Source organism: Vulpes lagopus, chromosome 8, assembly GCF_018345385.1.
Source record: "Vulpes lagopus strain Blue_001 chromosome 8, ASM1834538v1, whole genome shotgun sequence".
Classification (NCBI taxonomy): Eukaryota; Metazoa; Chordata; class Mammalia; order Carnivora; family Canidae; genus Vulpes; species Vulpes lagopus.
The window spans coordinates 7,753,077-7,779,229 of NC_054831.1; the positions used below are offsets into that span (position 1 = coordinate 7,753,077).

Below are 26,153 nucleotides of genomic sequence, written 5' to 3' on the forward strand. Positions count from 1 at the left end.
TGGGATGTAGGATGTGTGAAATTTATTTAACAACAGAACCCCTTTCCCACAGAGCATCTATCAAGGGGTTTCATGAAACATACTTTGGGAATTAAACTCTCCAGTTGGACAAAAGGTTATACAGGCACACGGATCAGGTAAAAAGGGAAACAATACTTTGTTGACATTCAATCAACAGTCAACACCTGCTGGACAGTTTGGAAAAAGGAGAAACCCATTTTTTAACCATGGTACTGAAACACCTGAACCACCCTGAACCACCCTAATCCCCGACCCTCAAGATCCACCAGTTGTGCAACCCCGCACTCCACAGTCACATACATTAAATCTACACTTTTATTTTTTGTTCTAAAATGTGCTTTTGTCTCTCATCGAACTTTAATATCAGTCCAGGACCTCCACCTCCCCTTTAAAAAAAAAACAACACACGCACACAAGCACACACGCCACCCTCCAACCAGGTGAAAATTCCCCGGCGATTAGTCTATAACAAATATTGACACAAAGGGGAAAAAAAGCATGTTGAAATGTATTAGAATCAGAACCTGTACAAAAAAAAAAAAAAAATTAAAATATAACCTGAAACTGTTCAAGTTCAGAAAGGCTAGTCAAGTCCTTTTCTCTTGCCAGGAGAATGCCATCATTGGTGGGCTCTGGGTCATCAGCCAAGGAGGGGTGGAAAGAGAGACAGAAGCAGCAGCAGGTCCTTCACCAGACAGAGGGCCCTCGGCACTACCATCCCCAGCTCAGCCATCGCCGGGAGGGATAAAAGATCTTGGGAGAGCAGGTGTCAGCAGACAGTCCTGGGCAGCAGCTGGGGCCTTCACAATGAAAACCAGTCTGCATAGTCAGGGGGCAGCAGGAAGCATGGCCAGCAAAGAACACCAAACAGGAAGAAACTTCTGCCACCTAGCAGACCCACAGCAACCTCCACTGGTGCTCAGGTACCAGAGGTTAGTCAACCCAGTGCTCCCAACTAATGAGAGATTAGAGCTGGGCTTAAGAGGCTGAAAACCCGCAGGTTTAGTAAACATAACCCAGCATCACATCCCTCCATGGCCTGATCGGAGCTTCCAACAAGGGATAAGGTAGGAGAGGGGAAAAAAAGCATTTGATACCTGGCTAGAGATCACCTGCACCAGTGTGGGTACTGTGGTACACGGGGCTGGAGAAGACATACCCTCCTCCTCACTCAGAGAGGAGCCTCCTCTGTAGTCATCCCTGTGGGCTGGCTAAAGCTGCCTCCGGCTTATGACCAGCCTGACAAAATGACACGGAGCAAAAGAAAAACTGGGAGGGAGACAAGCCCTTAAACAAAGACAAGAACCTCCTGGAAGGAAGCTGGGCAGTGTCTGACCCTGTTGGGATGGCATCAGTAGAGCCCCTGAGTCTGAAGGAACAACTGGGGGGAAGAGGGAGCAGGTGAGGAAAAGATGAACGGTTCTTCTGGAACAGTACCAACAGGGTGGGAGGTGCTGGTGAGGGGATGGGCAGGTCTGGAACTCACTGAAGGTAGAGAAGGGAGGAAATAGGCCCTCGGTGTCCCCTCCCCACCTGACCCAGGCCTGGTGAGTGCCAGCTGCCCCAGCCGGCCCTAGTGGCGGCTGGAGACCAGACCTTTCACTTTGGACATCTTCTTGGTGGGCTGCCTCTGCTCGGCATGAGGGGGACACTCCCGTTCAGCCAACTGTTGCTCCATCTCCTGAGCCGAGGAGGAGGCGGTGGCTTTGAGTGTCTTCTTAATGTTGGTAACCTGAAGGGAGACACAGAATTAGTGTGCTCAGCCTGTAAGTGCCAGAAACTCATTGACTCTTGTTCTCACTGTATTGGGGGCCACCCAGGGAAGAAACCAGAATCCTCTACAAGAAAATCTGAGATTATCTTCAGAAACCCAGATGAAGAGAAGCAAGAAGGGGGTACTCGTAGAAGACACATGGAAATGAGTCAAGCAAAAAATGGAACACTTGCTTGGTTGAAAAGAGGGAATAAGGCAATGGAAGTGGGACCACCTGGCAGAGAGGTACAACACAGCAGGTGAAAGAAAGCACTGGGTCAAATGGCCTTAGAAACAAAAAGGGAGGGATCCCTGGGTGGCGCAGCGGTTTGGCGTCTGCCTTTGGCCCAGGGCGCGATCCTGGAGACCCGGGATCGAATCCCACATCGGGCTCCCGGTGCCTGGAGCCTGCTTCTCCCTCTGCCTGTGTCTCTGCCTCTCTCTCTCTCTCTCTCTCTCTCTGTGTGACTATCATAAATTTAAAAAAAAAAAAAAAAGAAAGAAACAAAAAGGGAGCCCTAAGAATGCTATAGTCAGTTAACTACATTCATGTATTGAAACTAAAAATATTTTCACAGGAACTCTGGCAATACAGCTCCATGAGCCTTCTTGAATAAACAGCTAGCGGATGAATTTCAGCCAACCAAGTAACAAGTGACGAAAACATAGTAAAAGGACTGGCAAAACACAATTACACCAATTTTCAACATATGTTTCTTTACTTAACAAAGGAGGGCTCAAAACGACTGAAGCAACTTCTGAACATTTTCCACATCAGAACATGTATCCTTGGTATCCTCTGTGTACCGTTATTATGAATACTCTACAATTTTTAAATTAGTCCATTTGCTTTTCACTTATGTACAGTGCTGCTATGAACAGTCTATGTTCACCTGTTTGTACTTTTATGAACAGCTCTGGAAGACATATTACTAGAAGTGAGCTTTCCAGATCAAAGGGTTGGCACATTTTACATTTTAACAACTATTGCTATCTTGCTTTTGAAAAGAGATGACACCACCTTCTACTTCTACCAACCGTGCCCTCCTGTGCTTGTTTACATACACATTCCCCAGCACCAGTTCTAAAAGATCTTTTATGCTTTTGCCCCTCAGCCAGCTGAAAGGAAGTAAAAGGGGAGGAAAAGCATTCAAAGGAATAGGAGGTAAAGATGCTTCCCCAGTTCGATGATCCCTGTGTTCTCTGGGAAGCACGCTTGGTTTTCTATAAAGAAAGGAGGGAGTTGTCAGGGTCAAAAGTTCTTAGCAGTCAGAAAACCAGGAGCCTGAGTAAGAGGCAGTCCCAACACAAAGAAGAAATAATGCTATGACTGAGGCCAATGCCAGGCTCCTGAAAGAGATTTATAATCTGCAGAATGAGCCTTGACTAGATTAAAACTCATCTTTATTTTGTTTTTTGTTGTTGTTTTGCAACATAGGAACAACCATGCCCTAAACTGCTGTCACCTCAATTAACACCACAACCTTTCTGAAAGGAGTGTCAATAGAGGATTGTGAACTGGACAGTAAATACAGAGGGCATCCTAAGTCAAGTGTGGCTTCATCCAGTGTCTTGCCTGTTCAAGACATGCCATCTCCAGACACCAGGATGGCTCAGTCGGTTGAACATCTGCCTCCTGGAATCCAGCCCTGAGTCACTGGGCTCCCTGCTCAGCGGGTAATCTGCTTCTCCCTCTCTCTCTGCCCCTCCCCCTGCTCATGCTTATGCTCATGTCCATTTTCTCTCTTTCTCTCTCCCAAATAATTTTTTTAAAAGATCTTAAAAAAAAAAAAAAAGATATGCCATCTCAAATCCCAGGCACCCCATCTCTAGGGACTCACTGCTGCTTTCGTATCTCTTATTCAAGAGTTACTTGGGGATACAGTGAGAGAAGAATCTGAAGCAAATGGATGGCTTGCTGCCTTCTCATAAAAAAGAGGTATATTTGGGGACGCCTGGGTGGCTCAGTGGTTGAGTGTCTGCCTTTGGCTTGGGGCATAATCCTGGAGTCCCGAGATCAAGTCCCACATCAGGCTCCCTGCATGGAGCCTGCTTCTCCCTCTGCCTGTGTCTCTGCCTCTCTCTCTCTCACTCTGTGTCTCTCTTAAATTAAATTAAATTAAATTAAATTAAATTAAATTAAATATAAAATAAAAAATAAAATAAAATAAGGTATTTGGTTTATTTCAAGGTGTATTTTGGCCACCCAGGCAGGTCCAGCAAATACATCTGTTTTGGCCACATAGAACAATTGTGACAAGTCTACTTCTTTCACAGAGCCACTCTTCAAATGGTGACATATATCCCCACAGACTTGTCTTCCTTGGCCTAAATGTCCCTGGCCTCCTCTAATTTTCTTGAATTGCTAGCTTGCAGGTCATCCATATCTCATTACCCCAGATGACCCAGAGTTTGTCAAGTCCTTCAAACCATTGGCCTCAGTAACTTTCAAATGGGACTGTACCTGCTAACAAGACTGCAGCCTAACTCCATTAGAGACCTTAAATATTCAGACAAAAGGAGTGTGAAGAGCCTCCAGGGGAAGACCATTTTTGGATATGCAGCAAAGGTGGACAAGAGGAAGGAGAGTCACAGCTAGAAAGGTCAAAGATGAATGAGGAGAGGTGAGAGGTGGGGAGAATGACCCTTTAGGATGAAGCAGATGCCAGACCACAAGATCTGTCACTAACTTAACTCCTGGAATTCTCTACAGAATGGAAAACAACTTCTTTTGCCCAATTATGGTTTGTTATCTACATGCCTGGAACATGGCCTATTTTGTGAATATATATATGGCAAGAGCCATATACTGACATTCTGCAGAACCTGACATAAGCACATTCAAATATAAAGAAAATACACTCCAAAATCAAATATAAGTGAGAAGGTATTTTGTGATGCTTCGACTAATCATGACCTCCTCTCCAGAGTGCTTGCTCAGAAACAATGAAATAACTCATAATGTTATTGTTCCTATACTGGAATTGTAACTAATATGCGTTATTTCTGTGAGAAGCTAAAAGGAGAGAGAATATTCTCAAGCAGTTTATGATAGGACTGACTTTATTAAGGGGAAGGCCCTGGAAGCTAATATTCACCAAAAGAATGCTGTTATAAGATTTTGGGGTTAAAAACAAAACAAAACAAAACAAAACAAACAAACAAAAACATCTTTTCCCTCCTAGGACAAGCAATCTAATTTAAGGACAAATAAAAGATCAACTTAGTTGAGAATGGCTAAAAAAGTTGGGTTAAGAGTAACAGAAGCATAAATACAAGCAGAACAGGACAGAATTACACCTTTGTTCTTGGTAGATTTGTTTTCTTTTTAAGTCAACCAACAGCCTTCCATGCGCCAGATGCTGGGGAACAATCAGCATCCTACACTTAGTATCCAGATTACAGGTTTACTGAATGGGAAAGGGATAAGGCTCTGGATTTTGACCATGCTGTCTCTTATTATTACCCCAAATGTCTCAAATTATTACCGCCACCTGGTGGCAGCATCAGACTCTGCCAGCAGAGTAACCACAGCTGTAGTTTTCCAACAGTTGGCCTCTGATAACAAATCCATGTGCACTGGCTCTCTCTTTTTCAATAACCATAATTTAAAGAGCCCATACTGTTCTCTAAGTATTGGTCATTCCTCAACATCAGTCAGCATCTTCTTTTATCAGATGCAAGTAAACTTGAGCCGTTCAAAATTCTGAAATTAGTATCATTCATTTTTTGCTAGTGAGCAATTCAAACCCACCACCTACCACACAATTAGCAACAGTCTGGGCACAGTGGTGCCACCAGCAGTGATCAGGCTCCTCTTGGGCTACCAACCATGTTAAACTGTTACACTGGCTACCCCAGGTCAGTGGGCGCATTTCACCTCCAAACCTCAACTGTATCCAGGGTTTAATTTATAAGTAAGAATCAATGATAGGAGAGAGTGGTTAGACACTTCCTACTTTGCTTAGACATTAATCCCAGACAAAGAGGCCACCATACTCAACAGGGAGGATTACAGAGCTTATTAGAGAAAGCAGCAGGCTTACCATCCTAATTGAACTTGTTGGCTAATGCTAATGTAGTTCAGACTTCTTTGGCTAGAAGTAGGGTTAAAAATTAAACAATGCACGGAACATTCACAGACTCCATATATACATATACTATGTAGGGGCGTGTGTGTGTATCCAAAATAAATATGTTCTAGTTCATGAAAAGTATAGTTCAGCAATCCACAGACACACAGAGCATACCAGAAATATTCAGGACAACAAATAATTTGAGCACCTACTGTGGGTTAGGCATGTGACAAGGAGCTAGTCTTATAAAGAAAGATAAAGAAGACAGATTTTATTATCAAGGAGTACATATAACAGAGTAAGGGAAACTTTCAAATTCTACAAATTCCCCTTTATTTTTTTAAATTTATTTTTTATTGGTGTTCAATTTGCCAACATATAGAATAAGACCCAGTGCTCAGCAAGTGCCCCCCTCAGTGCCCGTCACCCAGTCACCCCCACCCCCCGCCCACCTCCCTTTCTACCACCCCTTGTTCGTTTCCAGAGTGAGGAGTCCCTCATGTTGTCTCCCTTTCTGATATTTCCCACTCATTTTTTCTCCTTTCCCCTTTATTCCCTTTCACTATTTTTTATATTCCCCAAATGAATGAGACCATATAATGTTTGTCCTTCTCCGAATGACTTATTCAAATTCTCCTTTAAAAGGCACATCTACTTATTTCTTATGTTTCTGGGTCCCCTTCTGCCATACTCTTGGACACATGACTTACAAAACTCATCAAATACCATGTACACTTCAAGTTCCATCACACTAGAAAAGGACTTTCGATGCTAAACTTTTTATCTTATGGGCTCCAAATTCTGAAGTCGCTTCACAAGTGTCCAGGTCACAGGCACACAAGCTCCCATTAACTGAAGGCTAGAGCCTGTGTTCCTGAGAGGCTAAAAGTGTCCAAACAACCAGGTGTCACTACAACCACAATCACACACATCTTCACTTGCATTTCATCTGCCAAATGTTTCCCCTTCCTTTTTCAACACGAAATCTATCATGCATGTTCAAAGGTTGCAACATACATATATAGCTTAGAGAATAAAATGCAGACTGTGCACCCACCACACAGCTTCAGATACAGAGCAGAACTAGGGCTTTGAAGCCCCAAGTGCCCTCCCTCTGCTCCTGCCCCCCTCTCACCCCCTCCACCCCAATGCTAACCACCACCCTTTCATTTTCTTTAAGACCCACTCCCTTCTGCTCTACAGCTGCAAAGTACACAAGTACTATAGAATGACAACATTTTCCACTCTCAAGCCTGCTCACCCTCCAGTGACCAGGAACCAGAAAGAAGACAGCATCAAAAGCAGGGACCATCCTCATCTGTAGCTCATTAGCCCACTGCCTATTTGCTAGTGACTGTTGCACCTACACCAAGAACCACAAGAGGAAGGAGCAAACATGGATACCCTGGAGCAGGTAACAGACATTCTCTTCCTTACCTCTGCCTCTACCTGCTGCTGAGTTCGGCTGTGGTTCTCCTTGTACTGGTTGGCTCGCAGAACTTGCTGCTCGATGCCTAGCAGAACCGCTTCGCAGCCATCGCACCTACAAAGGAGGTAACCAGCCCTGAGCCACAGAAAGGCCTGGGACTCTCCTCCAGCCTCCCAAACCTCCATCCCCAACTCCTGATAGGGACTTCCTTTAACACCGTGTCTGCCAAGGAAGGCTCTTGCCCTATACTCCTTCCAAGACCAGTGTTTCTGGATATATAACACAGAGCACCTGGAGATAAACATGAGGATGTGGGATGGTTTCCTAGAACACAGCTTGAACGTCAACCTTTGTATCCCATGGGAAAGGTTTACAGAATGTGCCACTAAGGAATTTGGACAGTCCTTACAGGTAGCACGGATTCACCACTTTTCTCAACAGAAAAAAATGATTTTCTAAAGACTGCCCCTTTTCTCAGAACCCTGTTACTTTTGGGGCACTTGGGTGGCTCAGTCGGTCAGTTAATTGATTTTGATGGCTCTTGATTTAGGCTCAGGTCATTATCTGAGGTCATGGGATTGAGCCCCACATCAAGTTCCACATTCAGTGTAGAGTCTGTTTGTCCCTATCTCTCTTCTCCTCCCCCTGCTCCTCTCATTGCTCATACTCTCTAAAATAAATGAATAAAATGTTAAAAAAAAAAAAGTTTGTTACTCCCTAATTTCCATCCCCCTCATTATTTCATTTCTCCACTTAATTTCAAAACGTTAAAACCTAAAAAAAAGTTGAAATAGTACTACGAATACACATTTACCCTCTATCTTAAAGTCAGTAACTGCAAACATTCTGCTGTATTTGGAGTACTGCTCTACCTAACAATTCTATTTCAAATCTAACTCCAGTGACTCCACAAAAGCTTTAAGAATCTGTACTAGTAAACATTCTGGGATGGGGTTAGGATGGCACCTCTGGGTGGAAACACGGCGAAGCCACACTCTGGGCATGAAAACAGCATCAGTCATCTCAAAGATGGAGTAAGGCGGCTGATGAAGTAGGACTCGAAACCTAGATTTGTGTGCCAGGGAACTTTCACGGGAGGGGGTGTTTTCTAAGTTTATTTCCTATTTATTCTGACTGAACACTTTTACAATCTTTTGAAAGTTCCTGCCTGTGTCAGATGTTATAAAGGGAAGGTGTCTGGGGCCAAACTTTGAGACAGAACCTGGGGTAAGGAGTGGACAGCACATGCCCTGGGAATAGTAGCTGAAGTGAAGGAAGCTCCGAGGGGTTTGGACAGGGGGTCAGGGAATCAAAGCTGGGCCATTCATTCCTGGAATGTTTCAGTCTGTTTTAAAGAAGACAATTTCTCTACTCCTCTGGACAAAGCTTGCTCACCCTGCTTCAATGATTTCCAACACCACCACGTGCCTGCCTGGGGACATGCTCTCTTCACCTCCAACTATACCTGCTCTAACCTTGCCCTCCTTCAAAACTCAGCAAAACCCTCTTCAACTAGGCCTATCTGGCTTTATAAGCTCCAAATCATTTTCATAACTCCATAACAAATCCTTGTAGAATGTCCAAAGCTCTTGCAATCATCAAATCACCATTAAAACAGAGAACATGCAAATATCCCACTTCTTTTTATATTCCAGAATATGGTTATCAAAGTCTGTGACTGTGCTTCAAATTAGAATAACCCATTCCTTGTCTTTACTATCCCTCACAATGTTTCACCAACACTAGCCCAATGTTACTGACTCAGCTGTATGTGGATTCTCAAATCCACAGAATCTGATCAACACTAACTTCCTGAGCTTAGTCAAACTTGGAAGCTGACTTTGCAAAGCACTGGATCCGTGTCACACTGCTAGGCTTCAGCTTTAGAGGCTGTGGCTGCTGCTATTAAATAGTCCCCTCCCCACCACCAGGAAGAGAATAATTTTATAACCAAGGCCCTGGGAGACCCGCAGGGATTCCTGCTGCCATACAGCTCTGGTCACAAATGCAGCCCCACTCCCTAGCATACTGTCCTAAGGCTCCAGCTCCCAAGCAGCCCCAGCTGATACCAGGAAACAATATTTCCCCAAGCGGAGGCACAAAGGGCATATGTCCCCCTACCTAACAAGAGGGGACCCCTCCTTTTTTCAGCCTCACCATTCATGCAAGGTCTTGACAATATTATTGATATCCTTCTTTCGGATGTCACGGCCAATGCAGAAATCCACTTCCAGCAGCTGGTTTCGCTGGTCTAGCTTCCCCTGGATGATATCAGTATAGACAGCCTCAATGATGAGGTCTTCCAGTTCCCGGAGATTCCGCATCTCCAGGTCCTTCAGCAGCACAGAGTAGGGTATACACTGCAGATAAAACCATGTGATATTTACAAAAAACACTGATGAGCACTAAAGAAAATGCAGGTGTACACCTGTCTCAGGGGTTTGGGAAATGCAGTCTGGTGAGCTGTGAGACCTATGGGATCCAAACAAGACCCACAGCACCCAGGAATGCATTCTCCTAGATTCTCTACCTCCTGGACTTCATCCAGCCTTTAGCTTTCATGTCATGAAGCACTCTTAGGAAGCGTCCCAGAGGAGAAAGGGAAATATTCGGTGTCTGCCACTCTGCCACCTTCTGGAAGCTTGCAGACTCGACATAAAATGCCAGATCATCACAAAACTCCAATTTCACACACTGGAGAGAACTGGCTGCCGCCCAGAAGAGTACAAGCAAAAAAGTTTGCAGGTTAACATATCCACCCATAGGTGGCCAGTGGGTACTGCCAGCTTAGAGGTCATCCTGAAGTTTTTATCTGTTTTCTCAGACTCTTGCAATCAATATCAATTCCCCAACAATAGTCCCTTGTTGAGCTATATACCAACACTTTGCATTTATTCAAGAAAACTGTGTATCTAAATATCCAGTTTTCTAGACATATCACTACTAGTTTGGAAGCTAACAAAGCAATCTAATCTCAAAAACAGACAAGAGGAAGAGGTATACAAATAAAAGAGTAACAGCAAACATACCTAGAGGGGTTTTCTATGACTGAAGGTCTGAAACCCAGGGATGTAGATGGGCTTATAATGACAGGTTGCAAAAATTTTTTTAAAGTTACTCCTACTTTTTGCTACACTTGGGGAAGTCCATGATCAGGCCAAAATAAGGGGTGGGAGGCCATTTCCTAAGAAAATAGGCCTCCCACCCAAATTGCCAGGCTGAGAATCACAAATTTGTTATTAGACCAAGGAAAATGATCTGAGCAACTGAAATGGCAATGCAATAACAAATCTACATCTCTCAAGCTCAATTACAAAGGGAAAATGCAAAGAGCAAACCCCTTCCAGTGACAAAGCCCCACAAAAACTTAGACAGTTATGCCAGGATTAGGTGGAGAGCCAAAATCAACTGTAAATTAACCAAATCTGGATCTTCTTTGTTAATGGCTATGAGAAGCTGGCTGCAAGGCCTCTTGTAAACTGAGTAGGGCAGAGAACTCAGAGATATGATGGAGTGGTTATCTTACAGAAAGTTAGGATCTAAAGATAGCATATAAGGCAAAAATTCTGATTAGGATAATTAAGCTTGATAATTTCCAGAAAAAAGCAGCATATTAAAAATCTAGCTCAGTAAGTCCAACATAGCAAAAGTCTTTCCCCCAGCACTGGTACAGTTCACTGTGCAATGAGCAACAGATGAAGTGGTTAACTTGCCTTAAGATGTCCCCCTGTTTGAAAAACTATGAATCTTCAAACAGCAGCCTCCCTTTGGTATGGCAAAATGCTCAAACCAAGTGAGTCACTGTAGCACGCCAGAGCTGAGACCTGCTGATTCACGAGGCATACTTTTCCTGAATGAAATACAAATACTTGTCTACACTATTTTAATTGTTACCTTCATCTCTTTTGTCCTTTGCCAAGAAAATTTTATGCATTCATGATATGACTACCGTGCATAAATGGGAGCTCCTGCACTGATGCCAGTGTGACACCTGCCTAAGGGTGAGGAGCAAGAGAGGAAAAAGTTCGGCACTGTACCTTCATTCTTGACGCCAAGCTCACAATGGTAAGGTGTTTCAGCTTGTTCTGCTGAGCTGTGCTCAGTTCTGGCAGGCTCTCCTTGTTGGCTGCTCAGTCCCACCCACCAAAAAAAATCAAGACACAAATAAAATTAGAATTTCTTTATGGAATAAGCTCACCATCTCCCCACACCAAATCTACCATTGATTCACTGTCATGACTCTGCACTTATATTCATGAAATGAATGTTCTATGAGCACCCCCTGTCTTCTCTGGAAGACTATGTACTCCTGAAAAGACAGGCATGAACGCACAAAATGATAGGACAATCATCTTAATGGAATACTATGTGTGCCCTATGTGACATTCAAACTTAGTCAGCATGTCTTCACTAGGAATCTGTTATGTGCAATGCCCCGTCTTAAGTGATTCAGAAGAGGCAAGGAGGGATAAGATGGCCTTGCTGGGGCTGCTACGCTATACAACCCCAGGGATAAAGCCACCAGGACTTGTGCAACCCCAGGGCCTTGGACTGGTTCTCGGTCTTACAATCAGTTATTTCAACAGCTATAGGTATAAGACAAGAACCACCAGAAAAAAAGGCACAAACTACCAGAAGAGAGTAAGAGGCTGAGGAGGAGGGGGGAGGCAGGAGGGAAAAGGAAAGAAACAGAGAAAGAGAGAGAGCAAGTGAGCACAATCACCTTGCGAGGGACAGGAAAGAAAAAGAAAGGTGGAGTTTGAGTTTGGCCTTGAAGAACAGGCAAAATTCTAATAACAGTAATGATAACAACAGCAATGGCTGAAGCTGCAGGGCCCATGTACACACACATCCAGTCAGTCCTCACAACATTCACAAGATAGATTCCAAATGTCTTCAACTCCTTATCCATAATCCTGGATTCCAAAAAGGTGAATCTAAACTGATTTTCTTGAGCATGCTGCTGAAATTCATCTGGTGGCAATTCCTGACCTCAGCTGAAGCAGGCTTTTAATCCCACTTGTTGTAAATCTTCATTTGTTTAGCTGCAAGACTGTGGATGTGTTTTTACTACAGGTGCTGCCCACATCTTGGAGGTGTTACATAAAAAGGTATATGCATCATATCACCTCTTTAGAGTCCCCAAAATTCTAATTTCTGAAACATCTAGCCCAAGGAGTGCAGGTAAAGGACTGTAGACCTCTATTATTACTCCCATTTTACAGATTAGGAAACTGAGGTACAGAAGATTATTTAATTTGCCAGAGGACACATAATTAGTGAAGTGGAACTAGAATATAATTCAGGCAGTCTGGTTCCAGGGTCTGTACAATGTTGTCCCTTTAGTGAGGATGGAAACAGAAGACACACTGGAACAAAGTGAAGGTCAGAAAAAACTGGCACATGGCAAATCATCCAGAATGACACAGCACAGGGTAAGTAGAAGTGACCAGGAGTAAAGAAAGGGAAAAAGAAGTCTGGGATATAGTAGGGAAGGCCCTGAGTCATACCATTAAAATAAACTACCAGGCTCTGTCATACAAAAACTAGGGAAGCCAAACAAAAATGGCTTGAGTGGAAGGTAAGTTAGTGTTTAGTAACCTCATCCCAGACACTTAGGATCCTAATATAAAATGACTCAAATGATCGGAGTCCCTGGCTGGCTTAGTCAGTGGAGCATGCAATGCTTGATCTCGGGGTTATGAGTTTGAGCTCCATGCTTGGTGTGGAGAAGGAAGGAAGGTGGGAAGGAAGGAGGGAAGGAAAGAAGGAAGGTAGGTTCAAATGACTTACAAAAGAGAATGGGCTAAATATGTCGTATTAGAGTACAGAAAGTTAAAAATGACTACAAAGATGTAAAATATGAGGACGCCTGGGTGGCTCAGTGGTTGAGCGTCTGCCTTCGACTCAGCGCATATTCCTGGAGTCCCAGGATCGAGTCCCGCATCGGGCTCCCCACAGTAAGCCTGCTTCTCCCTCTGCCTATGCCTTAGCCTCTCTGTTCTCTCATAAAAAAATAAAATCTTTAGGGATCCCTGGGTGGCGCAGCGGTTTGGCGCCTGCCTTTGGCCCAGGGCGCGATCCTGGAGACCCAGGATCAAGTCCCACATCGGGCTCCCGATGCATGGAGCCTGCTTCTCCCTCTGCCTGTGTCTCTGCCTCCCTCTCTCTCTCTCTCTCTCTATCATAAATAAATAAAAAAAATAAAATAAAATAAAGAATAAAATCTTTAAAAATAAAAACATGTAGAGCATGGATGTCTATGAAATAAGTGAAAACAGATACAATATTGTGTACATAACTGAATGACACCTACATAATAGAAAGCACAAGGGAGAAAAGTCCAGCACCATAATGCTAACTGCAGTTTAAGGCTGATATAAAACTATGAATGACTTTGTGTCCGATTTTCCAAATTGTCTTCAATATAATGATATTATTCTAATAATATTTAGGACACTTAAGTACTTTACAAGTGGGTATTCTGACACTTCACAACATTTCAAGTGTTCTACAAACACTAGTCCTCAAGAATCTCATCTGGAAAATAAATAAGGAGTATATTTACACATGAGCATAAACACAGTCCTCCTTTTACCATGCGAGGTCACCTACAGTACACAGTAAAGTGCAAAACAGCCAGGTCAGAAAGCTCCCATCCCATGCTTTATATGCCAGACCTCAGTGATCCTCATGGAGGCAACATGTCCAAATAGAATGACATAATTAAGAAAAGTCTTTGGAATATCTTAACCGACTCACCTATGTAATCTGGATATGTCCCATAGGCGAACAGGTTCAGCAACTGCAAATATGCAGCATTAGCTCCTTCTGCAAGCTGAAGGGGGGGGAAAAACAGTTCACAGATCAAGCTGTCTACTAATCACTGCAGTGTTTAAGCAAAGGGTGATAATCATGTGCTACAGTTGACTGTTTTTACTAGATGGTCCCCGAGTCCCCTCCAATTCTGATTCTCTGGGAAAAAAATAAATAAGATTTATTTAATTTTAAATTTAATTTTTCTCTCTCAGGAATACCTGTTTTACACTCCACATAGTGTAAAATAGCATGCCTAAGCAACTGCTTTTGTCACACACACCCACAAAGCAGTAAGTATTGGGAGCAGTTCAGGTTTTCTTAGGAGTTCCTTGCCACTAAGACAAAGACTAGAGGGGCACCTGGGTGGCTAGGCCAGTTAAGCATCTGACTCTTGATTTTTGCTCAGGTCATGATCTCAGAGCATCTTGAGATTAAGCCCCATATTGGACTCCATGGTCAGTGAGGAGTCTGCTTAAGGATTCTCTCTCCCTCTGTCCCCCCCACACACACAAAATAAATAAATCTTTAAAAAAAAAACAAACCGGGATCCCTGGGTGGCGCAGCGGTTTGGCGCCTGTCTTTGGCCCAGGGCGCGATCCTGGAGACCCGGGATCGAATCCCACATCGGGCTCCCGGTGCATGGAGCCTGCTTCTCCCTCTGCCTGTGTCTCTGCCTCTCTCTCTCTCTCTCTGTGACTATCATAAATAAAATTTAAAAAAAATTAAAAAATAAATAAATAAATAAATAAATAATTAAAAAAAAAAAAAAACACAAACCAAAACAAAGACTAGAACAGCCTTTAAAAAAATTTTTTTTTCATTTGTTTGAGACAGAGAGAGAACACAAGTGGGGAGGAGAGTCAGAAGGAAAGGGAGAAGCAAACTCTCCACTGAGCAGGGAACCGATGTGCTCCATTCTAGGACCCTAAGATCATGACCTGAGCCAAAGGCAGACGCTTAACCAACTGAGCCACCCAGGCGCCCCAAAAGATTTATTTATTTCTTTGAGAGAGATAGTGAGCAAATTAGAGAGAGAGAGAGAGAGAATGAGAGAGAGGTAGTCAGTCCTCGAGCAGGGGGAGAGAGAGAGGCAGACTCCCCACTGAGCAGGAAGCCAGATGCAGGGCTCAATCCACGACCCTGGAATCATGACTTCAGGCAAACGCAGACGTTTAACCAACTGAGGCACCCCAAGAGCAACCCTGTCGACACATCAGGTTGGAGTGTACAACATGAGCGACTATCAATCCAAACTGAATAAAGTGTAGGGTAGATTCCAGGTTTCAGGACTACATGAATAGTATGAATGCTGAGAGAGATTAGAATAGCATAAAGTGTAACAGAAGAGCCCAGGTGGGAGAGGAAAGCACAATATCAGGCAGTTCCAAATAAAAATGTTCATTAAAATTACTTATTCTTTTAAAAAAATGTACTTGGGATGCCTGGGTGGCTCAATGATTGGTCATCTCCCTTTGGCTCAGGGCGTGATCTCACGGTCCCGGGACTGAGTCCCACATCGAGGTCCCCACATGGTTCCCGCTTCTCCTTCTGCCTACATCTCTGCCTGTCTCTCTGTATCTCTCATGAATAAATAGATAAGATCTTTAAAAAATGTATTTATTCCCCACTAATGTGGATGGCAAAGAGACATCTGTAGAAGCAAAACAAAAAGAGATATTGCTCTGCCTGGAATTGCTCTGCTCTACTGTCAATTAACTGGGTGTTTCTTTTACTCACAAATATATATTGGACACAAACAGTAATACTACTTAATTTAAACTGTCTTTTTAAAAAGTTTCCAAGGAGCACCTGGGTGGCTTAGTCGGTTATGCATCTGACTCCTGATTTCAGCTCAGATTGTGAGATCGAGCCCCACACCAAGTTCCACATTGGACATGGAGCCTGCTTAAGATTCTTTCCCTCTCCCTCTGCCCACCCCCCACTTGCTCTCTAAAATAAATAAATGAATCTTAAAAAAAAAAATTTTTTTTCCAAAAACTACATCTATCATTTCAGACCACTGAAAAGCAACTAAGATTCCCAGCTCACATGTGAAAAAAAAAACAAACCTGGGGAGATAGAGATAATCTGCTCAGCACCCTCACAAGAACTCTGGCTTCCTAATAACCCAGTCTACCTTCTCAGGTTATCAACAACCTCTTGAGATCTAAAACAGACAAGGAAGAGACCATCAAATCTAGCCCCTACTTTCAGACAATTATAAAACTAATCCTAAAAGACTATTTTCTCTAGAGCAGATGCTCCAAAACTTCTCCCACTAGCCTAAATCAGTGTCTTTCTCATTTTAATTTTCATTCATCTCCTCTCAGCCAATCTTCCATAGTTATGAGACAACCACTTGGCATATTCATTCAGGCTTTTCATGAACCTGAAGGAACATATTACCCCTTTGTTATCTCTTCTGTTGAAAAAAATGATGAGCTATCAAGCCATAAAAAAGACATGGAGGGAATTTAATGCATATCACACTAAAAGAAGCCAATCTGAAATGGCTATATACTGTATGATTCCAACTATACTGACATTCTAAAAAAGTCAAAACAAGGAAGAGGGTAGAAAGATCAAAGGTTGCCAGGGACTGAGAAGCGAGGGAGGGACAAATAGGTGGAACACAGAGGATTTTTAGGGCAGTGAAATTACTCTGTATGATATTGTAATGGTAGACACATGTCATTGTACATTTATCCACATCCACAGAATGTACAACACCAAGAATGAAACCTAATGTAAATTATAGTCTGGATGATAATGATGTCAGTGTAGGTTCCAAACTGGTAGGGATTATTGGTAAAGGAAGAGGCATGCATGAGGGCAGGGATATACTGGAAATCTCTATACTTTCCTCTCAATTTTGTCATGAACCTAAAACAGCTCTAAAAAAATAAAGTCTAGCACCTGGGTGACTCAGCAGTTGAGCGTCTGCCTCCCGCATAGGGCGTGATCCCGAGGTTCATGGATAGAGTCCTGAGTCCCACATCAGGCTCCTTATGGGGAGCCTGCCTCTCTCTCTCATGAATAAATAAATACAATCTTTTTAAAAAATAAATAAATAAAGCCTAGGGGTGCCTGGGTGGCTCAGGTCATGATCCCAGAGTCCTGAGACTGAGCCCCATGTTGGGCTCCCTGCTCAGCAAGGAGCCTGCTTCTCTCTCTCTCTCTCTCTCTCTCTCTCTCTGCCTGCTATTCTCCCTGTGTTCTCTTGCTCTCTCACTCTCTATCAAATAAAATCTCAAAAAACATATTTTTTTAATAATGTCTATTAAAAAAATAAACCTACTTTAAAAAAATTTTCCTTATAGGATTTCTTTTAGATCTCTGATAAATTATATTTTTAGGGATCCCTGGGTGGCGCAGCGGTTTGGCGCCTGCCTTTGGCCCAGGGCGCGATCCTGGAGACCCGGGATCGAATCCCACATCAGGCTCCCAGTGCATGGAGCCTGCTTCTCCCTCTGCCTGTGTCTCTGCCCCTCTCTCTCTCTCTCTCATTCTCTGACTATCATGAATAAATAAATAAAATCTTTAAAAAAAAAAAAATTATATTTTTACTAAAAGCCTACTGTGTATCAGACTACATATTAAGCGCTGAGGAAACAATGGGGAGCACAACAGACCTACCCTTCGGAGCTTACAGTCCAACAAGCTAGGTTGACATTAAATAAAAATTCATGGAGTGCCTGGATGGCTCAGTTGGTTAAGAGTCAGACTCTTAATTTCAGCTCAAGTCATGATCTCAGGGTTGTGAGACTGAGCCCCACATCAGGCTCCATACTGCGTGTGAAGCCTGCTTAAGATTCTCTCTCTCCCCCCAACCTCTTAAAAAAAAACTTCACAATTAAAACATAAAAGTGGCTTTTTCTGTCTCCATCTATAACAGGAAGACAAGATGATGCCAGGTTCATACATCAGCAATGGAGGGTCATGGAGAACTGCTCCAGGTTCCTCATCAAGAGAAATAAGATGTGCAGGAGCGAAGTCCCATAATCCAGAGGTTCACATCTCTGCCATGAGGGGTTAATTCACCACAAGACTGTGGACATAGAGCCAGTAACTGATGGCAAAGGTGTCCTAACAGTCATGAAGTACAGAACCAGGCAGCAAAAGCCAGCCACTTCCTATATGTGGACCACCATCGACATGAATGCCCAGGCCACCTTCTGCCACATGGCATACACAATCCACGAGAACAAGCACCACAGTGATCTGTGCATGGAGTCCACCCCCAGAGCTAGTGCCATCCTGGGCAGCCAAAGAGAAGTTGTGATGGTAAAGAGGAAGCTGACCCACCCTCCAAGAGCTTCTGAGCACAACCCCCAATGTAATAAAGCTGTTCCTAGATTTTTCAATCAATCAATATAAAAATATCAATAGATAAATGTAAAAGTATCCAAAGTGAGAAGCAGAAATTGAGAAGTAGAGGTTGCTTTACAACTCTGTTTTACCTAATCATTCTTCACCAATCTTCTCACGTTTAAGGCACAACAATCACAACTAAATACCCAGTTTCAATAACAATAAAAAACAGAAGCAAAGTAAAAAAGGACTACTTCCCAGCTTTTCCTCGTATTTTTTTACACATCCACTTAGCATAACATTGCCATTTTCAACAAGACAATATATTCCTTCTTCATGCCCAGCTCATGTTCAATAGCAACCATTTTCTGCTTCATATATACCTGACCAATCTTTTTGTCTCTATGTGCATTGGAGGTTTTTTGGTCCTTGCAAATGCCTGAAACTACTCCTGTTAAATATCAGCAATGCTTATACTCTACTTCTTATTTATCAAGTTCAAGTGGATTTGTCCCCTACCTTTCAAATTATTGGCAACCCAATCCAATTTACCCCAAGTTGAGATGAAAATATTGACAAGAAAGAGCCCAAAACATCATCCTTACTCTCTTTCCCTCTTCTCCCACATTCCCATCCCTCCCTCAACAGTGCCCCCCACAGGTCCACAATGCTTCAGCACTGAAATTCCCTAGGAACCTGGATAATCACAGGAAAGTTTAGAACAAAGACAGAGAAATTGGAAACTGCTCTTACCTCCTGCACATTGGCCAGCTCCAGCAGTTCTCCAAAGACATATACTCCAGGAGCTTCCAAGACTTGGCTTATGAGAGCAGTGAGGGCTGAGCCACTGGTACCTTTGGCTAGTAAAATAAACTGTTCCAGGAGGTTACTTGAGGGTTTCTGTTCACCTGCCATTCTCTGGCCTTGAGATCTGTCCAAAAAAATAAGTGTTTCAGCCATTCTTCCTTCTCCTTTGCAAACTCTATGCTTAGTTAATGCCATATCAGACATCAGAATACTTTAATCTTAATAGTATTCAAAAAAGCAAAACAGTCCAGATGCTACAGCCTCTTTGTGAGATGGGTAGGGTTCCACCTGGTGTTAAAGGGATTGTGTCCTTGCTCAGAGGTTTGAAACACACTTAGGAAAAACCATTTCATTCATCCTCATGTGGCTGTCTCCCAACCACAGCACCCTCTAAGCCCTTAAATCTGACAAGACCCAAAGAAACACAGAGGAGTTTCTCAGTAACTGTTTTAGATCTACTTCACTTATAGATTCTATTTAAGAAGAAAAGAATTTTGCCCATACAGAGAGGCTGCAGATGTAAGCAAAAGCGATCAGTCACAGCTTATGGTGTGTTATTAAAACCCCACCTATAGCCAGATATAGAGAAGGAAAACCACAAAAAGCATACAGGAAAGATGTCTCATTGAATCAAAGATGTCATATGAGCCTAGGAAAAGGGGGAAAACCATGCTGAATGATAAGCAACATAATCAAACTAAGAAAATACATGCTGTGTAAGTCCATGAGGAAAATCCCTCTATTTGACCTCCTGCTGCTTATGTGATTTTTACCAAACATGACTTTAGAATTTGTACAAAATCTCAAAAAAATAACAAAAAGATTTGAGAAAAAAAAAAAAAAGATTTGAGAAAATGAAGATGTTGTATTGCCATCCTGAAGACATTAGGGGAGGGTGGTCCCTCAATTTTATAATCCAATTACATGCTGAGTGTACCCCAACACACACACTGCATACCTACTCTGCAGGACTCCGGTATGAGAAAAGACTACCAAGAACGACACATTTTGGGACAGTGCGACAAAAAGAAGAGGTAAAATAAAGTGAGGAAGAGAACAATTCAAAGTATAGTTTGGTGTAAGAGAATCTGAGTTTTCCTGTGGAGGCAGACAGAGCAGCAGTCCTTTCACAGTGGGAGAAAAACAAGCACGGAGCCTCACTTAGGGTTACATAAGAATGTCTTGTCGTAAACAGAAAAGTGAAGCGCTAGGGAATAAAGTTGCTGAGGAGGGAAAGGGAAAGAGGAGAGAGACGGGGGTAGGGTGGGAAAAGGCGGGAGAGAGGTGATGGAACGAAAAGTTCCCTTCCCAGCGGACACGTGTGGAGACTGAATGGAAGGGCGTGGGGTGGAGAGGGAGCAGAGAAATGGACAGAAACTTCGGTCCCTCAAAAAAAATCTCGGCCTGAGGCGCAAAGCCTGCAGGGGCAAAAGGGTAAGGAGGCGTTGAAATTCGCTTTTTTCTGAAGTGGGAGGGCCGGAGGAGGCGGCTAGGGACACAGGGGAGGTGAATTCGCGTCGTGCGGGGGCGCTATTCTGAGGCACAGCAGAGGGGCAGAGAGGCAGCTTGTGGGGGTGGGGAAGCGAGAACCGCCTCGGTAGAGGGACCGAGGGTTGCAGGCTTGGGTGGACTTCAGGGCGGGCGGCGTGCTCCAGGGAGGGCCGCGGGTGCGGAGTGAGGGGCCGCGGGGCGCGCTCCCCGGGGCGGGGCCGGAGCCGTGTGGCCGCGGGTTTTCCAGGGGGCCTGGCGCCAAGCCAGACGGCTGGGACGAACCTGGCGCGCCGGGCCCCGCCCTTTCACCGACCCCTACCTGGCCTCACCTCCTCTCCGTCCTTTCGGTCGCTGGCTCGGCCTCCCGGCGCCTGTCCGCAGGTTGTCAAGCGTCCATGATCGGCCCGGCGTCCGACGCTTTTCTGCCTCCGCCGACCCGTTGCCCTTGCGGCTCCCCCGGAAGCCTCCCGCCGCTGCACTCGAGTTCCGCCCACACTAGGTTCCCCCCACGGCGTTGGCAGCCTCAGACCTCCGGTGGGGCCTGAGCCTGGGAGAGACCTCCGAGGTGGGTCGAAGCCCGGGAACCGGGTGGAGAGGAGCCTGAGGAGGCGAATGCAATCCAGGCAGTGCTGGGGCCTGGCCAACAACATCACCCTGCGGCGCCCGAAATTCACCCCTTCGGCCAAGCTTTACCCCTCAGGAGCTGCCTACGGCGGCTGCGGCTCCCCCGGATGCAAAGACATAATAAGTGTAATAACGACCGCTTATTGAGCGTTTTCCCATGTGCCAGATGTGTACATTGTCTCGCTGAATAAACTCTAAGCTTGAAAATCCAAAAACCAGTAAGTGGCAAAGTCGGCTTGGGACCCCGGGCTCTGGGAAGCCAAAGACCATATTCGTGATCTCTGTTCAGAAAAACGTTTTAAAATAAGATGGAAAAAAATAAAAATAATTAAAATAATAAAATAAAATAAGCAAGATGAGCAGCCCGGGTGGCTCAGCAGTTTACGGCCTGATCCTGGAGACCCAGGATCGAGTCTCATGTCAGGCTCCCTGCATGGAACCTGCTTCTCCCTCTGCCTGTGTCTCTGCCTGTGTGTGTGTGTGTGTCTCATGAATAAATAAATAAAATCTTTTTTAAAAATAAAAAATAAAATAAGCAAGAGATGGGCTGAGCCAACAATGGCTCTGTGAGCAAAATGACATGTGAGGTTGCATCTAGTACTTAGCAACTCTCCTGGAAGATGGCTAAGGAATGCTACACAGCTGAACCCTTAAGCTGGTTTCTTTAAAGTATACATCACAGACTTTCTGGTCTTAAAGACAAGGAAAAAAGCCCTATTTGCTTTGGTAAATTAGAGTGCAGAAATCAGACAGATGCAAAGGAGCCTAGCACCAACCCACTGATTTATGCAAAAATGTCTTGTTCTAATTTCTATGTTCTGGCAGATTATATAAAGAGAAGACAAGATTCTTGCCCTCAAAAAGCTTCAGTGTGGGGGCGCCTGGCTGGGTCAGTTGGTAGAGCATGCAACTCTCAATCACCAGTCCTGAGTTCAAACCCCATGTTGCGCAAGAAGCTTACTTAAAAAAAAGAAGAAAAGAAGAAGAAGAAGAAGAAAAGAAAAGCTTCAATATGTTAGGTGCTATGAGAAAGATATGACAATACTTTAGAAGCATAGAAGAGAGTATGTTGGGGAAGAGAAAACAGGCATCTTCCAGACAAAAAGGGAAGAAGAAGAAAAGGTGGCCAACCATAGTCACAGAGGCTTGCCCTGTGCAGAAAAGAAACCCAGAGTGTCTGGAATACAAGGCTCAGGTTTGAGAAATGAGGGCTACAGACCTGGAGTCAGGTCATCAACGGTGTTATAAACCACACGCACAGCACTATACCCAGTAAATATCGTAATACTGCAAAGTCCCTACCTGGGATAGCCCACAGCCCTGGAGAGAGACAAACCTGTCTGGCTATAACAGCCAGTTGCCATAGGTACCCTAGAACTACAGATTAAGGCTCTTTGCCTGTGCTCTGGAAAAAGGTGATTTAAAGCAGGGTTCTGGAGATGAGGCTTGAGTTGAACATGGAAGAATGAGCAAGCAAATCACAAAAAGTATAAGCCATGTAAAGGAGTTATTATTTTATCTTGAGGGTGCTGGGGGGGGCAGAACTTAGGGCTTTTAACCTGTGGAGAAGTGTGAATAATTGCCACTTTAGAATGCTCACACTAGCTGCTATAAGAATGGATTGGGGGATCCCTGGGTGGCGCAGCGGTTTAGCGCCTGCCTTTGGCCCAGGGCACGATCCTGGAGACCCGGGATCGAATCCCACGTCGGGCTCCCGGTGCATGGAGCCTGCTTTTCCCTCAGCCTATGTCACTGCCTCTCTCTCTCTCTCTCTCTCTGTGACTATCATAAATAAATTTTAAAAAAATTAAAAAAAAAAAGAATGGATTGGATATGGAGAGAGCTGGAAGCAGGGAAACTCTTGAGGTGATTGATATAGTACAGAAAAGAGATTGTGAGATCCTGAACAAAGACAGTGGCAGTTGGGCATGAAACAGAAGGAACGTGGCGGGAGGCATTTAGACTATGGAATGTGTCCGATGTGCTGACCAGCTGAATGCAGGGGATAGGGAAGAAGGGTATCACCCAAGACTCTGGCTATTCACTCAGAGGTGATGTTAAGTAAATGGGGCTGCAGAGGAAAAAAAGCAAATTTGCGGTAGTAGGAAGATAATTAAGTTCTGTTTGAGTTCATAAATATTCTAGCAGTACTTCCACTTCTTCCAGAATAATGTTCAGACTCCAGGGCTGCAGAGAAATCCCTTCTCAGTATGCTTCCCTCCAACCTTTCCAGCTTTGGCTCGTCCCACCCTCTTACAGCCAAAACCCCAGGCCTTCCTATGCCCAACACAACTTCCACCTTCCCTCTCTGACACCAGGGCCTATGCTCAAGCTTGCTCTCCGTCCTTTTTTGCAATGCTCTTCCCATTTTTGCCTGTTAAAATCCTACCAACCCTGTAGGCAGAGATTTCTTAAACTCAATGCAAAAAAGCACTAATCATAAAAGAAAACACTGAACTACTATACTACATTATAATTTAGAATTTCTGATTATCAAATGACACCAATGCAAGACTGAAGAGGCAAGCCACAGAGCTAGAAAAGATATTCATGAAGCCTGTATCAAAGAACTCCATATCCAAACTTCATAAAGAACTACAAATCAGTAAGAATAAGTAGACAAAAAGCCCAATTTAAAAAGTAGGGAAAAGACTTGAACAAGCACTTCACAAAAGAAAACATTGAAATAATTAAAAAGCATATGAAAAGGTGCTCAACATCAGAGACAATGTAAGAAAAGACTGTAAGAAGGTACCACATTTATAGCCAAAAGAGCTAAAGTTAGAAAGACCTCTAAGACCCTGGTTGTTTTTGGTTTTTTTTTTTTTAAGATTTTATTTATTTATTCATGAGAGACAGAGAGAAAGAGAGGCAGAGACAGGCAGAGGGAGAAGCAGGCTTTACGCAGGGAGCCTGACTGGGACTCAATCCTAGGTCTCCAGGATCATGTCCTGGGCTGAAGGCGGTGCTAAACCGCTGAGCCACCCGGGCTGCCCAAAGAACCTGTTTTGACAAGGATAAGAGTCAACTAGAATTTTCTTACATTGCAGGTGAAAGGGAAAATGATACAAACACTTTGGAAAACTGACATACTGTTGCTGATCATATGCATACTGTACAAGCCAGCCATTCCTCTCCTAGAAATAAGTGCAGTCTACAAAAAGAAACCTATAAGAATGCGCATTGCAGCTTTAACAAAAGCCAAAAACTGTTAACTGATAACATAAATACCCATCAATAGAATAGATAAATATTGCTAGATACACACAATGGAATACTAGTCAGTAATTAAAAGAAAAAAAAGCTACTGCTACATACAACATGGATGAATCTCACACACACACAAAAAAAACACACAACTGATGAAAAAAAGCCAGGCTCCTACTGTACATACTGTATGATTACATTTAAGTGAAATTCACAACAAAACTGATTTATGGTAATAGAAGTCAGAATAGTTCTCGGGATGGGAGGATGCAGTGCTGATTGGGAAGGGGCACAAGGGTGCCAGAAATGTTCTATATTTTGATTTGGGGGGTGGTGACACAGATGTATACATATGTAAAAACTGTGCCCTTCCTGCTTGTCATACCTCATGAACAAAAAAATTTTAAGATAAAGTTTAACAGGAAAAAAAAAATCCACCCATCGTTCAAATTCAAATGCCACCTCCTCCATCAAGTTTTGCCAGCTGGATCTGATCTTTCCATCAGAACATCTGTAGCATTCTGATGACCTTTCCTTTATGACATTTATTGCAGTTCATCTTGAATCTCAGCAGAGTCTCCTTTTTTTCCTAACTAGATGGTTATCTTCCTGGAGGCAGTGACAATGCCTTTTCACCCTTTACCGGAAACCTGAAAAGGCTCTTTGTTGAATTACATGGAAGGAAAAATTGGGTGGGTGCCCAGATGGGTGAAAGGGGGACGGGAAGAGGAAGGAAGGCCTCGGAAAAGAGACAGGAGATGTCCAAGGAAACCTTAGCTTACGCTACAATTTTACCTAGTTCCTGAAATCACATTAAATGTCACCTTGAGCAACAAATAACAAATCAAAACACTAAGTCCTTCCTAGACTGAAGATAAACAAACATCACACTCCTTCACTTACAGGAAATCCACCAAAATGAATGCTTACCTAACCTCTGGGTGTTTCAACCTGGATGGGGATACTTCACTAAGGAAAATAATAATCACACAGCCATGTTGCTAAAAATATCGCCACCTCAGTGTGGTGTAAACAGCCCAAACTGAGGGTCAGGGGACTTAGAGCCGAATTCTATAACTCTGTCCCAAGTTGCTGTAACCAGTGGACGATCGCTTCGCCTCTCTGGGGCCTCAGTTTCCTCGTATGTAAAACAACAGAGGGTGGTTTGGCAAATTCTCTTAATATCCCTTCCGGTAGGGAGAGTCTGAGTATACGATCCATATCTCTCCCAGCCCAACGCAGGAGCACACCAGAAACCCCTGCAAAACAAGTAAAAGGCGCCCCAGACCAACAAACAAGCACGATTTAAAGGAGTCATTTTCTCTTCCGTGGTTTAATCAAGTGTTTTTGTTTGTTGTTTGCAGCCTTACCATGATTTGCAGGAGATTTCTGAGTTCCATGTAAACAGATGTTACCTCTCTGTGGGCTGTCATCCTCTTCTGAGCGTTAAGGGGGTCTTCCCGCCCAGGTTCAAGTCTCCGAATTCAGAAACCCCCAAAGCTGAGGGAAGGTTTACGAATTTGCGCACACTGCGCGGCACACTGGAGTCTAAGTTACAGAGGAACAGGGTGCAGGGAATGCTGGGATTTGTAGTCCCCGGGCCTCTTTGTTGCGT

General features: G+C 43.8%; 2 protein-coding genes across 6 annotated transcripts in view; one reads left to right on the plus strand and one right to left on the minus strand.

The window, feature by feature from the left end:
- Window positions 1–26,091, minus strand: COPS7B (COP9 signalosome subunit 7B). 5 transcript variants are annotated; one of them, XM_041767225.1, is made up of 8 exons: window positions 25,909–26,091; window positions 21,037–21,307; window positions 19,163–19,340; window positions 14,042–14,117; window positions 11,317–11,405; window positions 9,437–9,639; window positions 7,288–7,393; window positions 1–1,753 (listed from the first exon to the last, which is right to left on the minus strand). In XM_041767225.1, exons 3-8 carry the CDS (start codon window positions 19,322–19,324, stop codon window positions 1,595–1,597), a joined length of 795 nt encoding a protein of 264 aa, XP_041623159.1. In that variant the 5' UTR covers window positions 19,325–19,340; window positions 21,037–21,307; window positions 25,909–26,091; the 3' UTR covers window positions 1–1,594. The 5 variants fall into 5 exon arrangements, with proteins under 5 accessions (XP_041623159.1, XP_041623160.1, XP_041623162.1 ...); XM_041767226.1 differs by having other exon boundaries at window positions 25,954–26,080; XM_041767228.1 differs by lacking the exon at window positions 21,037–21,307.
- Window positions 21,320–26,153, plus strand: part of PDE6D (phosphodiesterase 6D) — a 58,609-nt gene continuing 53,775 nt past the window's right edge. The window contains exon 1 of the mRNA XM_041766117.1: window positions 21,320–21,457. Within this exon, the coding sequence (XP_041622051.1) occupies window positions 21,320–21,457 (138 nt within the window). The remainder of the gene's footprint in view (window positions 21,458–26,153) is intronic.

Excerpts from the sequence above, each read along its gene's own strand:
- COPS7B (XM_041767228.1), bottom strand. The coding sequence starts at position 19,324 with ATGGCAGGTGAACAGAAACCCTCAAGTAACCTCCTGGAACAGTTTATT. Across the intron at positions 9,640-11,316 it reads GCTTGGCGTCAAGAATGAAG|TGTATACCCTACTCTGTGCT; the intron begins GTACAGTGCCGA and ends TTTTATCTGCAG. Across the intron at positions 1,754-7,287 it reads AGCAGCAGGTAGAGGCAGAG|GTTACCAACATTAAGAAGAC; the intron begins GTAAGGAAGAGA and ends GTCTCCCTTCAG.